This window comes from Eschrichtius robustus, chromosome 2 (genome assembly GCF_028021215.1).
Source record: "Eschrichtius robustus isolate mEscRob2 chromosome 2, mEscRob2.pri, whole genome shotgun sequence".
Classification (NCBI taxonomy): domain Eukaryota; kingdom Metazoa; phylum Chordata; class Mammalia; order Artiodactyla; family Eschrichtiidae; genus Eschrichtius; species Eschrichtius robustus.
The window spans coordinates 110488377-110504406 of record NC_090825.1 but is presented as its reverse complement, the minus strand read 5'-3'; the positions used below and the strand labels follow the sequence as shown (position 1 = coordinate 110504406).

General features: G+C 34.9%; 1 protein-coding gene across 3 annotated transcripts in view; it reads left to right on the top strand.

Annotated features, from left to right (window-relative positions):
- Positions 1-16030, top strand: part of KIF3A (kinesin family member 3A) — an 89380-nt gene that overhangs the window by 47347 nt on the left and 26003 nt on the right. For 2 of the 3 annotated variants that reach the window (XR_011073107.1, XM_068535853.1), the window contains exon 9: positions 2861-2959. Coding sequence is in view for 2 of the 3 variants with exons in the window: in XM_068535853.1 (XP_068391954.1) it covers positions 2861-2959 (99 nt within the window). In the remaining variant the exon portion in view is untranslated. Of the gene's footprint in view, positions 1-2860; positions 2960-4660; positions 4733-6846; positions 6856-16030 lie in introns of all 3 variants that reach the window. The other variant, XM_068535854.1, reaches the window with a different exon arrangement.

Here is a 16030-nt window from a genome sequence, read left to right as displayed (position 1 = left end):
TCTACTATTTTATTATTTCCCTTGTAATTAATGTGTGTCTTGTGGAGAGATATTGGGTTGGCCAAAAAGTGCCTTCGGTTTTTAAGTAAATATAAAAGACAGATTTTTCGTCTTCACCAAGAACTTTATTGAACAACGTATTCACCCTTTTGTTCCACTACCTTCTGCCGTTGTTCAGGCAACTTCATAATTCCATCTTACCAAAACTTTTTATCTTTTTGAGCAAAGAACTGTTCCAGGTGTCTTTTATAGTCTTCCAGGGAATTGAAATTTTTTCCATTAAGAGAATTTTGTAAAGACCAAAATAAATGGAAACCCAAAGGTACAATGTTAGGTGAATATGGCAGATGAATCAGAACTTCCCAGACAAGATATAACAGTTTTTGCCTGGTCATCAAAGAAACACGCGGTCTTGCGTTATCCTGATGGAAGATTATGCATTTTCTGTTGACTAATTCTGGATGCTTTTCATCAAGTGCTGCTTTCAGTTGGTCTAACTGGGAGCAGTACATGTTGGAATTAATCGTTTGGTTTTCCGGAAGGAGCTCATAATAGAGGACTCCCTTCCAGTCCCACCATATACACAACATCACCTTCTTTGGATGAAGACAGGCCTTTGGTGTGGTTGGTGGTGGTTCATTTAGCTTGCCCCACGATCTCTTCCATTCCACGTATTGTACAGTATCCGCTTTTCATCGCCCATCACGATTTGTTTTAAAAATGGAATGTTTTCATTACGTTTATGTAGAGAATCGCATTAGGATATAGTGTCAAGAAGTTGTTTTTTTTCCGCTTAACTTATGTGGAACCCAAACATCAAAGCAATTAACATAACCAAGCTGAGGCAAATGATTTTCAACGCTTGATTTGCATATTTTGAGTATGTCGGCTATCTCCTGCGTGGTATAACGTTGATCGTTCTCAGTTACTGTCTCGATTTGATTGCTGTCAACTTCAACTGGTCTACCAGACTGTGGAGCATCATCCAGTTAGAAATCTCCAGCACGACCCTTCGCAAACCACTTTTGACACATTTGATCAGTCACAGCACCTCCTCCATACGCTGCACAAATCTTTTTTTGCATTTCGATTGTGTTTTTACCTTTCTCGAGATGATAAAGCATAATATGCCAAAAATGTTCCTTTTTTCTTCCATCTTCCATATTAAAATGGGTACACAAAAATTCACCAGCTTTGATGAGTCTTTTTTTAAATACACGTTGATGTGACAGCTGTCACATACAATCTAACAAAATTGTTTAGAATGAAGTTAAATACAGCTAAGTGCTACTAGAGCCATCTTATGGAAAAAAACGGAATGAACCTTTTTTAAAATTTTTTTTTTTTTTTTTTTACTTTTTACATTTTATTTTTTTATACAGAAGTTTCTTATTAGTTATCTATTTTATACATATTAGTGTATATATGTCTATCCCAGTCTCCCAGTTCATCCCACCACCACCCCACCCCCCGCTTGGTGTCCATACGTTTGCTCTCTACATCTGTGTCTATTTCTGCCTTGCAAACCCGCCGAACGAACCTTTTTTCCAACCCAATACTTTGAGACTATACAAAGGTCCTGTTTCTCATCATACTTTCTTCCACCAATGTTAGCATCCAGCAGTAGTTTGTGCATTTGCTCAATGGTGGCATTCTCTTCCCATTGTTCCTTCTAATGTTTAGTGTTTAGAGTGTTTGGAATTCTACTGTAAGGAAAAGCAGTCTCTTCTCCCCCACTTGTTTATTTATTTGAGTATATTTCATGTCAGTATGGACTCATGGATAATTATTTTAGTCTGTGGGTTTATAATACAATAATATTATTTATTTTATTGTTCAGATTGTTCCAGCTTTGGCCATTAAGAGTTCCTTCAGAGTAGTTCATATATTCCTGTCAGCATGCTCCCACCAGTTTGTTTGTTTACTTGTTTTTTGAGCACTTCCTCACTTTCTGGCACCACAGATGCTTAGAGCTCATTTTTTTTTTTTTTTTTTTTAGAGCTCATTTTTTAATTTTCCCTACCCTGGCCTTAAAATCATCTATTTCTCCCTGGCTCCTTTCATTGGAGAATGGTATTTAGAAACGAAGATTTAGGCATTAGGTGTGCTCATTGCTACCAGGGTGTCATTGTTTCTAGGCCTAAAGAACAAAATATGTTTAATGAATTTCTTCTCCCAAGACTCTGTGATTTCTTTCCATCTTTTATTTGCAGGTTCAAATATTATATTATGATTAGTGTATATTTTACTCCTCCCCCAGTTACCTTTATTTTCTTAGACATTTCATATATGGACAGTAGTAATTTTAAATAACTACTTTGAAGGTATTATAGCACTGATTTGCATTAATATTAGCTTAATCCCTTTTTTTGATTTTTTAAGTTAACATATTTGTGTACAAATAAGCCCTTTTTCTTTTGAATTACTTCATGTGATATAGTCCTAAAAGTGGGATCATTGTGTTCGATAACAGTTTTATGGCCCTTAAAAAAAATAAACAGGTTGAATGAATTTAAAATCTTAAACAGAAAACTAAGAAAATGCTCCCCAAGAGTGATCATATTTTTTAAAGACTGAAATAATAACTCTAACATGTAACATTTAGAACTGTACTAAAGCTAATCATTTGAAATTTTAAATGGATCAGAATCTAACTTCTCTTTAGGAACTTTAAAAATAAAACCTCTGTGTACATCGTATCTGTTTCTGAGGTTAGCATATCTGATATACTGTCTAGAAATATTAAAATAAGGTTTGTTTAGGGCACAAAAACTTAATGAAGAAAGTTTATATAGGCATTTCCTAAATAGCCAGTGACCTGGCACAGAATAAACATCATTGTATTAAATTTCTGTTTAAGGGGAAGAAATATCAGGCTCTGATATCAGTGGGTCAGAGGAGGATGATGATGAAGAGGGTGAGGTTGGAGAAGATGGAGAGAAAAGGAAAAGAAGAAGGGGTAAGTTCATCTTAATGTTGTGGAAATTAAATGAGATTGCTGCCTAATGATGGTTTAACATTCCTAAGGCTGTCGAGTGCATGCCTTTTATTTTGCCATTTTTAATTATGGTAACAATTAGAACAGAGGAAGTATGCCATATACCTGGTTAACTTTGCATTATTTTTTCGTCCTATACTGATCTCCTATTTCTAGATGAATCAACATATAATATGTTCTGGTTTTGGTTTTTTTACAATTTAGAATTATAAAAATCTGTGATAGTGGATATACCATTTTAAAATTTCACATGGGGTTTTAATTTAATGTGAGGACTTTTGTCTATGTTAGGAATCTAAATTTTTAGGAAATTAGGATAATGTGGAATTTTTTTTTCAAACATGATTACGCTTTAATCATTGAATTTTTAAGTAATAAATTTGTAGAAGGATTGTATTTTTAATAGAATGTAAAATGTATTCTCTTTATAAAATGTACCCTCATTCTCACCTGTTACACTGGGCACTTGTTGCCAAGTATGAATTAAGACTGTGTTCATTGTGATAAAGATATAGATGACATGCAAAAGAGAGAGACATATTATAATGGCCTACATTTCAGATCCTTTAACCCTGAATATTTATTTCAGAACTCTCTTCCATTAATGTGGATCATTGTTTTCAAGCTGGTGCATATTTTGCTTGTCTTATTAAAATGTTCTTGCTGAAAATAAACCCATCACTGTTTGATCAGGAGTCCCAAATTTAAAAGCCATAAAGAGTCCTTCAAAAGACAGGAAAAACATAATTTAGAGCAAGAGTTGGCAAGTAGTGTGCTGGCCAAATTCAGCCCACCACCTGTGTTTGTAAATAAAAGTTTATGAAACAGCCATGCTCATTTGTTTACATATGGTCTACAGCTGCCTTCACATGCGTCAGTATGGCCTACAAAGCCTAAAGCACTTATCATCTGTCCCTTTACAGAAAATGTTTGCTGACCCCTGATTTAGAGAAGTGGTTTTGTGTTCACACCTATTTTTTCAGAGTAAAGTATTCAAAGCTAAAGCAGATGATAGATTTGTTAAAAATAAAGTTTTAAATAGAAAAAAATGCCACTGCTTAATATGTTAAAATATTTAAGAGTAACATATCTTCCTTCCAGGCTTAGAAATTTAAAAAATTTCAGTAAGCCTTTCAAAGTTTTGCTGTGAAACCTTAAACATATATAATCACATCTGATAGTTTGATGTTTTGGAGGTGAAAGAGTGAAATTGAAGACAAACCAAACTGTCTGTATTAAAGGGTAATTTATCATTCCTGTAATTTTAATTGTTCGTGACTTTAAAATTTAAAACTCAATTCCTTTAGCTTATCAACCTAAATGGTTTAAATAGACTTAAATGTCACCAAATGATTTGTTTATTTTTATTCTTTTCATTCCAACCCTCTGAATTACTATATTTTAAGTGAATAGTGGGGTTTGCCCACTGTGGATACTTAAAGGAATAGAGTTTCTAATTCCCCTGTATGGCTTTGTAATGAGAGAATACTGCATAGACTACCAAGACTGGTTTTAAGGGAAAGTAAGTTTTGGTTCTTTATTACAAAGCTTGATTGTCCTTTAAAATTCTTTCTCTGGAATTGAATTTTTCTCTGTGTCTGTGTTCATTTTCTTGTTTCCTCTTTCTCTGGTTCCCGTTGGGCTCATTTCTTTGTCTTCCAGGCAGTAGCAGCAGCAGTAGTTCAGACTCCACATGTTCTGTCATAGAGAAACCTCTGGATAAGTTCTTGCCTAGTGAGTGGTAGCTCTTAAATTCTCTAACAGAGCTTTGGCTTTTCCATAACCCATGGGCTTCATTTGAGAAATGCTGCACCGCTCCCTGTCATTACTTAAAGAATACCTGTTGGACTTCTCAGTAAAATAAAGCATGTGATGACTTTAGCTCCCCTCTTCATTGCTTCCAGTTAACCATAATTGTTAAAACATACGCTTACGCTTATGTTTGAGACAATGGAAGAGAGAGTCATGCTTTTGCAGTTGAGATAATGTAAAGAGAGCTAGTAAGCTGTATAAGAGAATAACTCTTGGTTCCTTTTTATGTTTCATGATACATCCTAGTCAGTGTAAGGGACCTGTAATAACAAAATCCTGAATTTCTTAAGGTACACCTTATATTTGGAAGTACACCAGTGCCCTTTATAACATGTCTCATAGTTACAAAGATTTTACGCCTTGGTGTCCTGTTCTTAGGGGTAGCTTAAGATTGAAAACTCCCAAATAAAGAAAAATGTAAAGTTTGAAGCAAGTAAAGATAAATTGAATGGTATTTTATTTCAAATGGCCATTTATCCTTATTTCTGAATTACCTGATTGATTTTAGGAAACTTTCTAAGGTATGATTAGAGAATTCAGATCCACATGAAATTGTTATGCAGGATCTATCTAGACTTATTTCAAACCTAAAGGCTTTTTCTTAAACTGTAATTTAATAAATTAAGTTGAAAAGTATTATTAATTTTATTTATATTTTAGTTTTCAGAAGAAAAGAGAATTGATGCTTTCTTGTACTAGTTTGCAGCTTACTGCTTTTTAAAGCATTATCTGTATACCTACCTTTCCAAAATTAATAACAAAAACATTTGGTTATTGTTCTTAATGCTTTTAGCTTGCTAGAGGAAGACTTCCAAGAATATTAGGAATTATTTTCTCTATTGCAATTCTTACATTTTACCAAGACAATTAATTTCGTAGGCTAACCTATAAAATACATGAAATTGCTTTAGAAACCATGTAGAAGTCTCATTTTGTATTATAAACTGCAAAGTATAGAAAATATCTGAGTGGGAGGCATTATAATTTAATTTTCTGTTTTAAAATTTTACTTTAATCCTTAGAAAGTAGTTACATCAAAGTATATTTTGAAATGAGTTGTACCTTGTTCAGTTCAAGCAGTTTTAGTTACTCTTTATATACCTGGCATATAACATTGAATTCTTTTGTTGCACTGTGGATGTGTTGGTGAAGTGGAGACATGGTTGCCCCAGCATGTGGTTGCTGTGCGTACCTTTCCCTTTTAAAAATATGAATGGCCTTTTTTTTTAAGGTGTTCTTTGTTTGAATCATCAGTTGATCATTTACTTCTATAGAATCATTATTATAATTACCCTTAACAGTCTACTAATAGGTTGAATGCAAGTTTGTTATTATACAGGTGTACTTCACTTTATGCAATAAATGTTTTTTTCTGAAAAAATTGCTTATAAATCAAGTTGGGAAATCAATTGTATTGGGAGAACTTGCTGTCTTTAAAAATTCTTTATTAAATGCTTTTGTTAATCACATAATCACTACAGATTACTCTAAACTCTGTTTAGTTGGTTGAAGTTTTTGTGTTGGATTTTCTTAAAGGGGGGCACACCTGTAATGTATCCTTCTATTAGAAGGTCATTGAATTGGGACATTTTGAAAATGAACAATGTGACTTTTGCTACTTTTAACTTATTAATATTTAAAATTCGCTTAATTTTCTGTTTGCCCTTTTAGATTACTTCCCAGGTCTTAGCAAGTTCCCAATTCCATGTCCACCATTTGTTGCTGAACTGCTAGATTTGCAGGAGTTTGGGAGTCAGTGTGAGCTCTTAAGATTGATTTGAATTGTAATCTTACACTAAATCTTATTATCTTGCTTAAATTATTATCTCTGATTATGTTGAATATACTTTTCTTTTTGCATACAACTGCTCTATTTCAGTTTTTATAATGATTTATTCCTATACTTATACTATAAATAAACGCTGTTATACATTTTTCTTTGTTTTACAAAAGAAATAATGTTTTTTCTTTTTTTCCTCCTCATCTCTGTGCATATGCTTCCTGTCTACGGTTTGCTTACTACTTCTTATTGAAAGATCAAGCAGGTTGGTGTGATTGATTTGCACTCCATGTGGTACAATTATTTAAACTATAAAGAACTTTGTTGTTTAACCACATTACATTTTTTTTTATTTAATGATTTTTTTCCTACAAGGTAAGTATCTGTCTTTGTATTTTAAAATATCTTTCAACTTTAGCTTTTTAAAAAAAAAAAAAACTTCCTTTTTTACTAAATTCTATTTTTAAAAATTTATTTCAGTTTTTATTGAGGAAGGTATTACGAACATTTTTTTTTCAATTTTATTTTATTTATTTTTTTATACAGCAGGTTCTTATTAGTTATCCATTTTATACATATTAGTGTATACATGTCAATCCCAATCTCCCAATTCATCCCACCTCCCTGCCCCACCACCCCCCTGCCACTTTCCCCGCTTGGTGTCCATACGTTTGTTCTCTACATCTGTGTCTCAATTTCTGCCCTGCAAACCAGTTCATCTGTACCATTTTTCTAGGTTCCACATATATGCGTTAATATACAATATTTGTTTTTCTCTTTCTGACTTACTTCACTCTGTATGACAGTCTCTAGATTCATCCACGTCTCAACAAATGACCCAATTTCGTTCCTTTTTATAGCTGAGTAATATTCCATTGTATATATGTACCACAACTTCTTTATCCATTCGTCTGTCGATGGGCATTTAGGTTGCTTCCATGACCTGGCTATTGTAAATAGTGCTGCAGTGAACATTGGGGTGCATGTGTCTTTTTGAATTACGGTTTTCTCGGGGTATATGCCCAGTAATGGGATTGCTGGGTCATATGGTAATTCTATTTTTAGTTTTTTAAGGAACCTCCATATTGTTCTCCATAGTGGCTGTATCAATTTACATTCCCACCAACAGTGCAAGAGGGTTCCCTTTTCTCGCCACCCTCTCCAGCATTTGTTGTTTGTAGATTTTCTGATGATGCCCATTCTGACTGGTGTGAGGTGATACCTCATTGTAGTTTTGACTTGCATTTTTCTAATAATTAGTGATGTTGAGCAGCATTTCATGTGCTTCTTGCCCATCTGTATGTCTTCTTTGGAGAAATGTCTATTTAGGTCTTCTGCCCATTTTTAGATTGGGTGGTTTGTTTTTTTAATATTGAGCTGCATGAGCTGTTTATATATTTTGGAGATTAAGCCTTTGTTGATTCGTTTGCAAATATTTTCTCCCATTCTGAGGGTTGTCTTTTAGTCTTGTTTGTAGTTTCCTTTGCTGTGCAAAAGCTTTTAAGTTTCATTAGGTCCCATTTGTTTATTTTTGTTTTTATTTCCATTACTCTAGGAGGTGGATCAAAAAAGATCTTGCTGTGATTTACGTCAAAGAGTGTTCTTCCTATGTTTTCCTCTAAGAGTATTATAGTGTCCAGTCTTACATTTAGGTCTCGAATCCATTTTGAGTTTATTTTTGTGTATGGTGTTAGGGAGTGTTCTAATTTCATTCTTTTACATGTAGCTGTCCCGTTTTCCCAGCACCACTTATTGAAGAGACTGTCTTTTCTCCATTGTATATCCTTACCTCCTTTGTCATAGATTAGTTGACCATAGGTGTGTGGGTTTATCTCTGGGCTTTCTGTCCTGTTCCATTGATCTGTATCTCTGTTTTTGTGCCAGTACCATATTGTCTTGATTACTGTAGCTTTGTAGTATAGTCTGAAGTCAGGGAGTATGATTCCTGCAGCTCCGTTTTTTTCCCTCAAAACTGCTTTGGCTATTCGGGGTCTTTTGTGTCTCCATACAAATTTTAAGATGTTTTGTTCTAGTTCCGTAAAAAATGCCATTGGTAATTTGATAGAGATTGCATTGAATCTGTAGATTGCTTTGGGTAGTAGAGTCATTTTCACAATATTGATTCTTCCAATCCAAGAACATGGTATATCTCTCCATCTGTTGGTATCATCTTTAATTTCTTTCATCAGTGTCTTATAGTTTTCTGCCTACAGGTCTTTTGTCTCCCTAGGTAGGTTTATTCCTAGGTATTTTATTCTTTTTGTTGCAGTGGTAAATGGGAGTGTTTCCTTAATTTCTCTTTCAGATTTTTCGTCATTAGTGTATAGGAATGCAAGAGATTTCTGTGCGTTAATTTTGTATCCTGCAACTTTACCAAATTCATTGATTAGCTCTAGTAGCTTTCTAGTGGCATCTTTAGGATTCTCTATGTATAGTATCATGTCATCTGCAAACAGTGACAGCTTTACTTCTTCTTTTCCAATTTGCATTCCTTTTATTTCTTTGATTGCCGTGACTAGGACTTCCAAAACTATGTTGAATAACAGTGGTGAGAGTGGACATCCTTGTCTTGTTCCTGATCTTAGAGAAAATGCTTTCAGGTTTTCACCATTGAGAATGATGTTTGCTGTGGGTGTGTCATATATGGCCTTTATTATGTTGAGGTATCTATTTCTGCATCTATTGAGATGATCATATGGTTTTTATTCTTCAATTTGTTAATATGTTGTATCACATTGATTGATTTGCGTATATTGAAGAATCCTCGCATCCCTGGTATAAATCCCACTTGACCATGGTGTATGATCCTTTTAAGGTGTTGTTGGAGTCTGTTTGCTAGTATTTTGTTGAGGATTTTTGCATCTATATTCATCAGTGATATTGGTCTGTAACTTTCTTTTTTTGTAGTATCTTTGGTTTTGGTATCAGAGTGATGGTGGCCTCATAGAATGCGTTTGGGAGTGTTCCTTCCTCTGCAGTTTTTTGGAAGAGTTTGAGAAGGGTGGGTGTTAGCTGATCTCTAAATGTTTGATAGAATTCACCTGTGAAGCCATCTGGTCCTGGACTTTTGTTTGTTGGAAGATTTTTAATCACAGTTTCAATTTCATTACTTGTGATTGGTCTGTTCATATTTTCTATTTCTTCCTGGTTCAGCCTTGGAAGTTTATACCTTTCTAAGAATTTGTCCGTTTCTTCCAGGTTGTCCATTTTTTTTTTTTTTTTTTTTTTTATTTATTATTTTTATTTTTGGCTGTGTTGGGTCTTCGTTTCTGTGTGAGGGCTTTCTCCAGTTGCGGCGAGTGGGGGCCACTCTTCATCGCGGTGTGCGGGCCTCTCACTATCGCGGCCTCTCTTGTTGCGCAGCACAGGCTCCAGACGTGCAGGCTCAGTAATTGTGGCTCACGGGCCCAGTTGCTCCGCGGCATGTGGGATCTTCCCAGACCAGGGCTCGAACCCGTGTCCCCTGCATTGGCAGGCGGATTCTCAACCACTGCGCCACCAGGGAAGCCCCCAGGTTGTCCATTTTATTGGCACAGAGTTGCTTGTAGTAGTCTCTTAGGGATGCTTTGTCTTTCTGCGGTGTCCATTGTAACTTCTCCTTTTTCATTTCTAATTTTGTTGATTTGAGTCCTCTCCCTCTTTTTCTTGATGGGTCTGGCTAATGGTTTATCAATTTTGTTTATCTTCTCAAAGAACTAGCTTTTAGTTTTATTGATCTTTGCTATTTCTTTCTTTGTTTCCATTTCATTTATTTCTGCTCTGATCTTTATGATTTCTTTCCTTCTACTAACTTTGGGTTTTGTTTGTTCTTCTTTCTCTAGTTCCTTTAGGTGTAAGGTTAGATTGTTTATTTGAGATTTTTCTTGTTTCTTGAGGTAGGCTTGTATTGCTATAAACTTCCCTCTTAGAACTGCTTTTGCTACATCCCATAGGTTTTGGATCGTCGTGTTTTCATTGTCATTTGTCTCTAGGTATTTTTGGATTTCCTCTTTGATTTCTTCAGTGATCTCTTGGTTATTTAGTAATGTATTGTTTAGCCTCCATGTGTTTGTGTTTTTTACGTTTTTTTCCCTGTAATTGATTTCTAATGTCATAGCATTGTGGTTAGAAAAGATGCTTGATATGATTTCAATTTTCTTAAATTTACTGAGGCTTGATTTGTGACCCAAGATGTGATCTGTCCTGGAGAATGTTCCACGCGCACTTGAGAAGAAAGTGTAATCTGCTGTTTTTGGATGGAAAGTCCTATAAATATCAATTAAATCTATCTGGTCTATTGTGTCATTTAAAGCTTCTGTTTCCTTAGTAATTTTCTGTTTGGATGATCTGTCCATTGGTGTAAGTGAGGTGCTAAAGTACCCCACTGTTATTGTGTTACTGTCGATTTCCTCTTTTATAGCTGTTAGCAGTTGCCTTATGTATTGAGGTGCTCCTATGTTGGGTGCATATATATTTATAATTGTTATATCTTCTTCTTGGATTGATCCCTTGATCACTATGTAGTGTCCTTCCTTGTCTCTTGTAACATTCTTTACTTTAAAGTCTATTTTATCTGATATGAGTATTGCTACTCCAGCTTTCTTTTGATTTCCATTTGCATGGGATATCTTTTTTCCATCCCCTCACTTTCGGTCTGTATGTGTCCCTAGGTCTGAAGTGGGTCTCTTGTAGACAGCATATACATGGGTCTTGTTTTTGTATCCATTCAGCAAGCCTGCGTCTTTTGGTTGGAGCATTTAATCCATTCACATTTAAGGTAATTATCAATATGTATGTTCCTATGACCATTCTCTTAATTGTTTTGGGTTTGTTTTTGTAGGTCCCTTTCTTCTCTTGTGTTTCCCACTTAGAGAAGTTCCTTTAGCATTTGTTGTAGAGCTGGTTTGGTGGTGCTGGATTCTCTTAGCTTTTGCTTGTCTGTAAAGCTTTTGATTTCTCTGTTGAATCTGAATGAGATTCTTGTTGGGTAGAGTAATCTTGGTTGTAGATTCTTCCCTTTCATCATCATTTTAAGTATATCATGCCAGTCCCTTCTTTCTTGTACAGTTTCTGCTGAGAAATCAGCTGTTAACCTTATGCGAGTTCCCTTGTTTGTTATTTGTCGTTTTTCCCTTGTTGCTTTCAATAATTTTTCTTTGTCTTTAATTTTTGCCAATTTGATTACTATGTGTCTCGGCGTGTTTCTCCTGTATGGGACTCTCTGTGCTTCCTGGACTTGGGTGGCTATCTCCTTTCCCATGTTAGGGAAGTTTTCGACTATAATCTCTTCAAATATTTTCTCTGGTCCTTTCTCTCTCTCTTCTCCTTCTGGGACCCCTATAATGCGAATGTTGCTGTGTTTAATGTTGTCCCAGAGGTCTCTTAGGCTGTCTTCATTTCTTTTCATTCTTTTTTCTTTATTCTGTCCTGCAGCAGTGAATTCCACCATTCTGTCTTCCAGGTCACTTATCCGTTCTTCTGCCTCAGTTATTCTGCTATTTATTCCTTCTAGTGTATTTTTCATTTCAGTTATTGTATTGTTCATCTCTGTTTGTTCTTTAATTCTTCTAGGTCTTTGTTAAACATTTTTTGCATCTTTTCGATCTTTGCCTCCATTCTTTTTCCGAGGTCCTGGATCATCTTCACTATCATTATTCTGAGTTCTTTTTCTGGAAGGTTGCCTATCTCCACTTCATTTAGTTGTTTTTCTGGGGTTTTATCTTGTTCCTTCATCTGGTGCATAGTCCTCTGCCTTTTCATCTTGTCTGTCTTTCTGTGAATGTGGGTTTTTTCCCACAGGCTGCAGGATTGTAGTTCTTCTTGCTTCTGCTGTCTGCCCTCTAGGAACATTTTTGTTTCCAAATAATCTTCTTAAGGGAACAGTTCAGAAATAATTAGATTGGTAGTGACAAACACATTGGATATTCTAGACCTAATTAACAAAATAGACAACAAAACCACATGGCATAATCATTTTTCTAAATTCTTAAAGACCCATTAAGCCAAATTTTAGAAATACAAATATAAGTGATTTCATATTCGAGCATTTTTCTCCTTTTTTAAAAAAAAAATACATTTATTTTTTTTTAAAAAAGAGTGTTGCTCTGAGTGGGAATGAGTGTCCCTTCATTCATACATAGAAAGTAAAATGTGTATGAATATAGAGGTGTGACATGACACACCTGACATCACTGTGTCAAAGCAGTCCCTCCTGCCCTAACTCAGAGCAGCTCCCTTTCCAACTCTCCAATCAGCATTCATGGCATCACTGCTCTTTCCTTCACCAGAGCTCACAACACTTGCTCTGAATCTTCCCTTTTCTTGCCAGTCTCTTCCCATTTACTATCAATTTTTCATACAAGGTGCCTCCCAGGAATGTTGCTTCTTCTTCATAAGCCCAGCCACTTCTCAAGGGTAATACCTCAACCCCTGTACAAGTGTCCATTCTGGTCTTCCTGCTTCCACTCAAATCTCCTGGGCTCAGAAGTGCTGGCGTGCTCTTCTTCATCTTTAATTTTTATCACACAGTTCTCCTGCTTGAGAAGTAGCACTCCAAGGCCCTCATTTTCTGACTTACCCTCTGCAAACTCATAGCTCATTACTTTAAAATAGATATTCTGTTACAGGTCCCTTTAAGGCTGTGTTGTTTACCATACCTAATGCTAAGTTTTGATGGAAATCCATCGACATGGTATTATACTCATCCCTGCCTTCTTACCAGAAAATAATGACCATAATTTCACCATTAACCTTTCACTTAACCTTTTACTTTTTTTTAAAGCGAGGAATCAAACGTCTGGTTATGTATGCTCATGGGTGCTCGTGTAATGAAAATGAAATTAATTCAGTTAACACTTCCTGAAATTCTTCTCTTTAACTTTACCTTGCCAAAGTTCACCTTCACAGTTTTGGTTAGAGCACGTGGTAGAGGAGAAGTTAAAATATTACAACTCTGGTTTGGCTCAGTTAAATACTCTATGACATTAAAATTCTTGTTAGATTTTTTTACCTGAAATTTTGTGCTGAATTTTTACACTTTTAGAAAAAGAAAGATTTTTTTTTTTTGGTTGGTTTGTTGGTTTGGTTCATTAATATTTTTTTTAAATCTTAAAAAAAAACCAGTGTAAAAGTAACATCTCATGATACCATGTTTTTAAGTGCCTGGTTAGGAGAGTTGGTACCTATTCACATTTAGCTTAAAATATTATTTGGGGAGAAATATGATTTATCATACTGATTCTGGCTAAAATAATATGTTACTTGAATATCAGAGTTTTGAAACTGAACCTAGCTATTATATATGCATGGTCATCTTTATGAAAATGGTATAAGAGCACAATGAGATTTTTGCTGCTAAAACATCAGTTTGAAAATATTACCTGAATGATTTTGAATAACTAATGCAATTCAGGCATAGTGGTAGTTCATCAGTATGCATGTGCTTTTGTATTTCTACCTATAAATTTTTTTTTTATTTTACTGCTTCTTAATGGGTTTGGAAACTGTATGTTTTTAACTAACAAAACAGTTGCAACCCTAGGAACCTAAAAAATTAATGTACACGTGTCAATCAGACCATTTACTCTATACCCTATGGTTTTCACACATACATTTTTTAATCTTAACATATTTGCCATTTTTTCTTTAAATATTTATAATTTTGAAGTGGAAAGGAAGTTATAATTTTTTAGTGCATACACTTACTTTATACCTGAACTTATACTTTCCCCCCTCAAATTTCTAAGAAATAGTATTACTGATGGGAAATCCTTTCTAGGAATTCGTTGAGAATAGGAGTTAGATTACTTTTTAAAATTATTTCTTAACAGTGTAATTCAGAATGTTCAGTATAGGTGATTGTGCCAAAGAAGCCAACAGAGTCAGGTCTACGGCCTGACTTTGGGATTGCAGTGAATCACACCACACCAAAGCGTGAATTTGGATCAGTGCTTTTGTTTACTCTTTTATTTAACTTATTTGTTTTGTGGCTTTAGTTTGCTTTGGACTTTCTTGTATTTCTATAGAAGTGAAGGGGAACGTATTTTAAACCTTTGGGAGTTTTATATGATTTTAACCCAAAGAATTAAAGCCTGTGAATGATTCATCGTCTCATGGTTCCTGAAAGAGTTTATTCAGATATATATCTCCATCATCTTTATTTTTCAGTTCTCTTTCCTTGTTAGCATGAGGGCTTAGCTTTTGGTGGAGACATTAACAGTTTATAAAAAAACTCTTCTTCTTTACACTCTTCTGTGGTCCTCTGGGAAGGAAGTTAAGAATGACAGAAAGCTTTCAGGAGAGCCTCAGACCAATTCTACGAAAAACTTGATTGTTTTTCTGAAGGAAAGTATGTTTCAAAGAAATTGTATTACCAGAAATGAATTATCTTTGATTCAGTTTCATAACCAGTTTAATAAGCTAGTTTTTCTTTTCTCTTTTTTGGTTTTTCATTTTAATTTCATGATTTTGAAATTCATTCAGTAAACTTTTATTGAACGTCTATTATATGTACATAAAACACTCTACTAGACATTATAATCAAAATAATCATTTTGAAGCTGTATTTCTAGCTGCATTATTTGGTAGTATTTCTACTTATATTTGACACTTGGAATGTTTAATCTGACTTAGGGAGATTTAAGATCCTGAGTTTGACATCATAACAAGCTATTTTAGTTCATTTAAGATATGATGATATATTGTGACAGCAACTGTAAAATGCCTGGTTAATTCATATGTAACTGTTATATAATTAGTATAGAGTTACTTCCTTTAAAAGTATACTATGAAATAAAATACTTTCAAGTAATTTTATCAAACACAATTTTAGAAAACCTCTGAAAATATATGTTAAAAACTACTTATAAATTCTGCCTGATATTTTTATCTGTACATTTTATACCTATATGGGGCTTTTATTTTTTTAATAAATTTATTTATTTATTTATTTATTTATTTATTTATTTATTTTTGGCTGCATTGTGTCTTCGTTCCTGTGCGCAGGCTTTCTCTAGTTGCGGCGAGCAGGGGCTATTCTTCTTTGTGGTGTGAGGGCTTTTTTTTTTTTAAGAATCAATTCTGTTTATTTATTTTTGGTTGTGTTGGGTCTTCGTTGCTGCACGTGGGCTTTCTCTAGTTGCGGAGAGTAGGGGCTACTCTTCATTGCGGTGCGAGGGCTTCTCATTGTGGTGGCTTCTCTTGTCACGGAGCACCGGCTCTAGGCGCGCGGGCTTCAGTAGCCGTGGCATGCGGTCTCAGTAGTTGTGGCTCGCGGGCTCTAGAGCGCAGGCTCAGTAGTTGTGGCACGCGGGCTTAGTTGCTCCGCGGCATGTGGGATCTTCCCAGCCCAGGGCACAAACCCATGTCCCCTGCATTGGCAGGCGTATTCTTAACCACTGCACCACCAGGGAAGTCCCTTTGTGGCTTTTATTTATTCATTTATTTTAATAAATTTTGTGGGG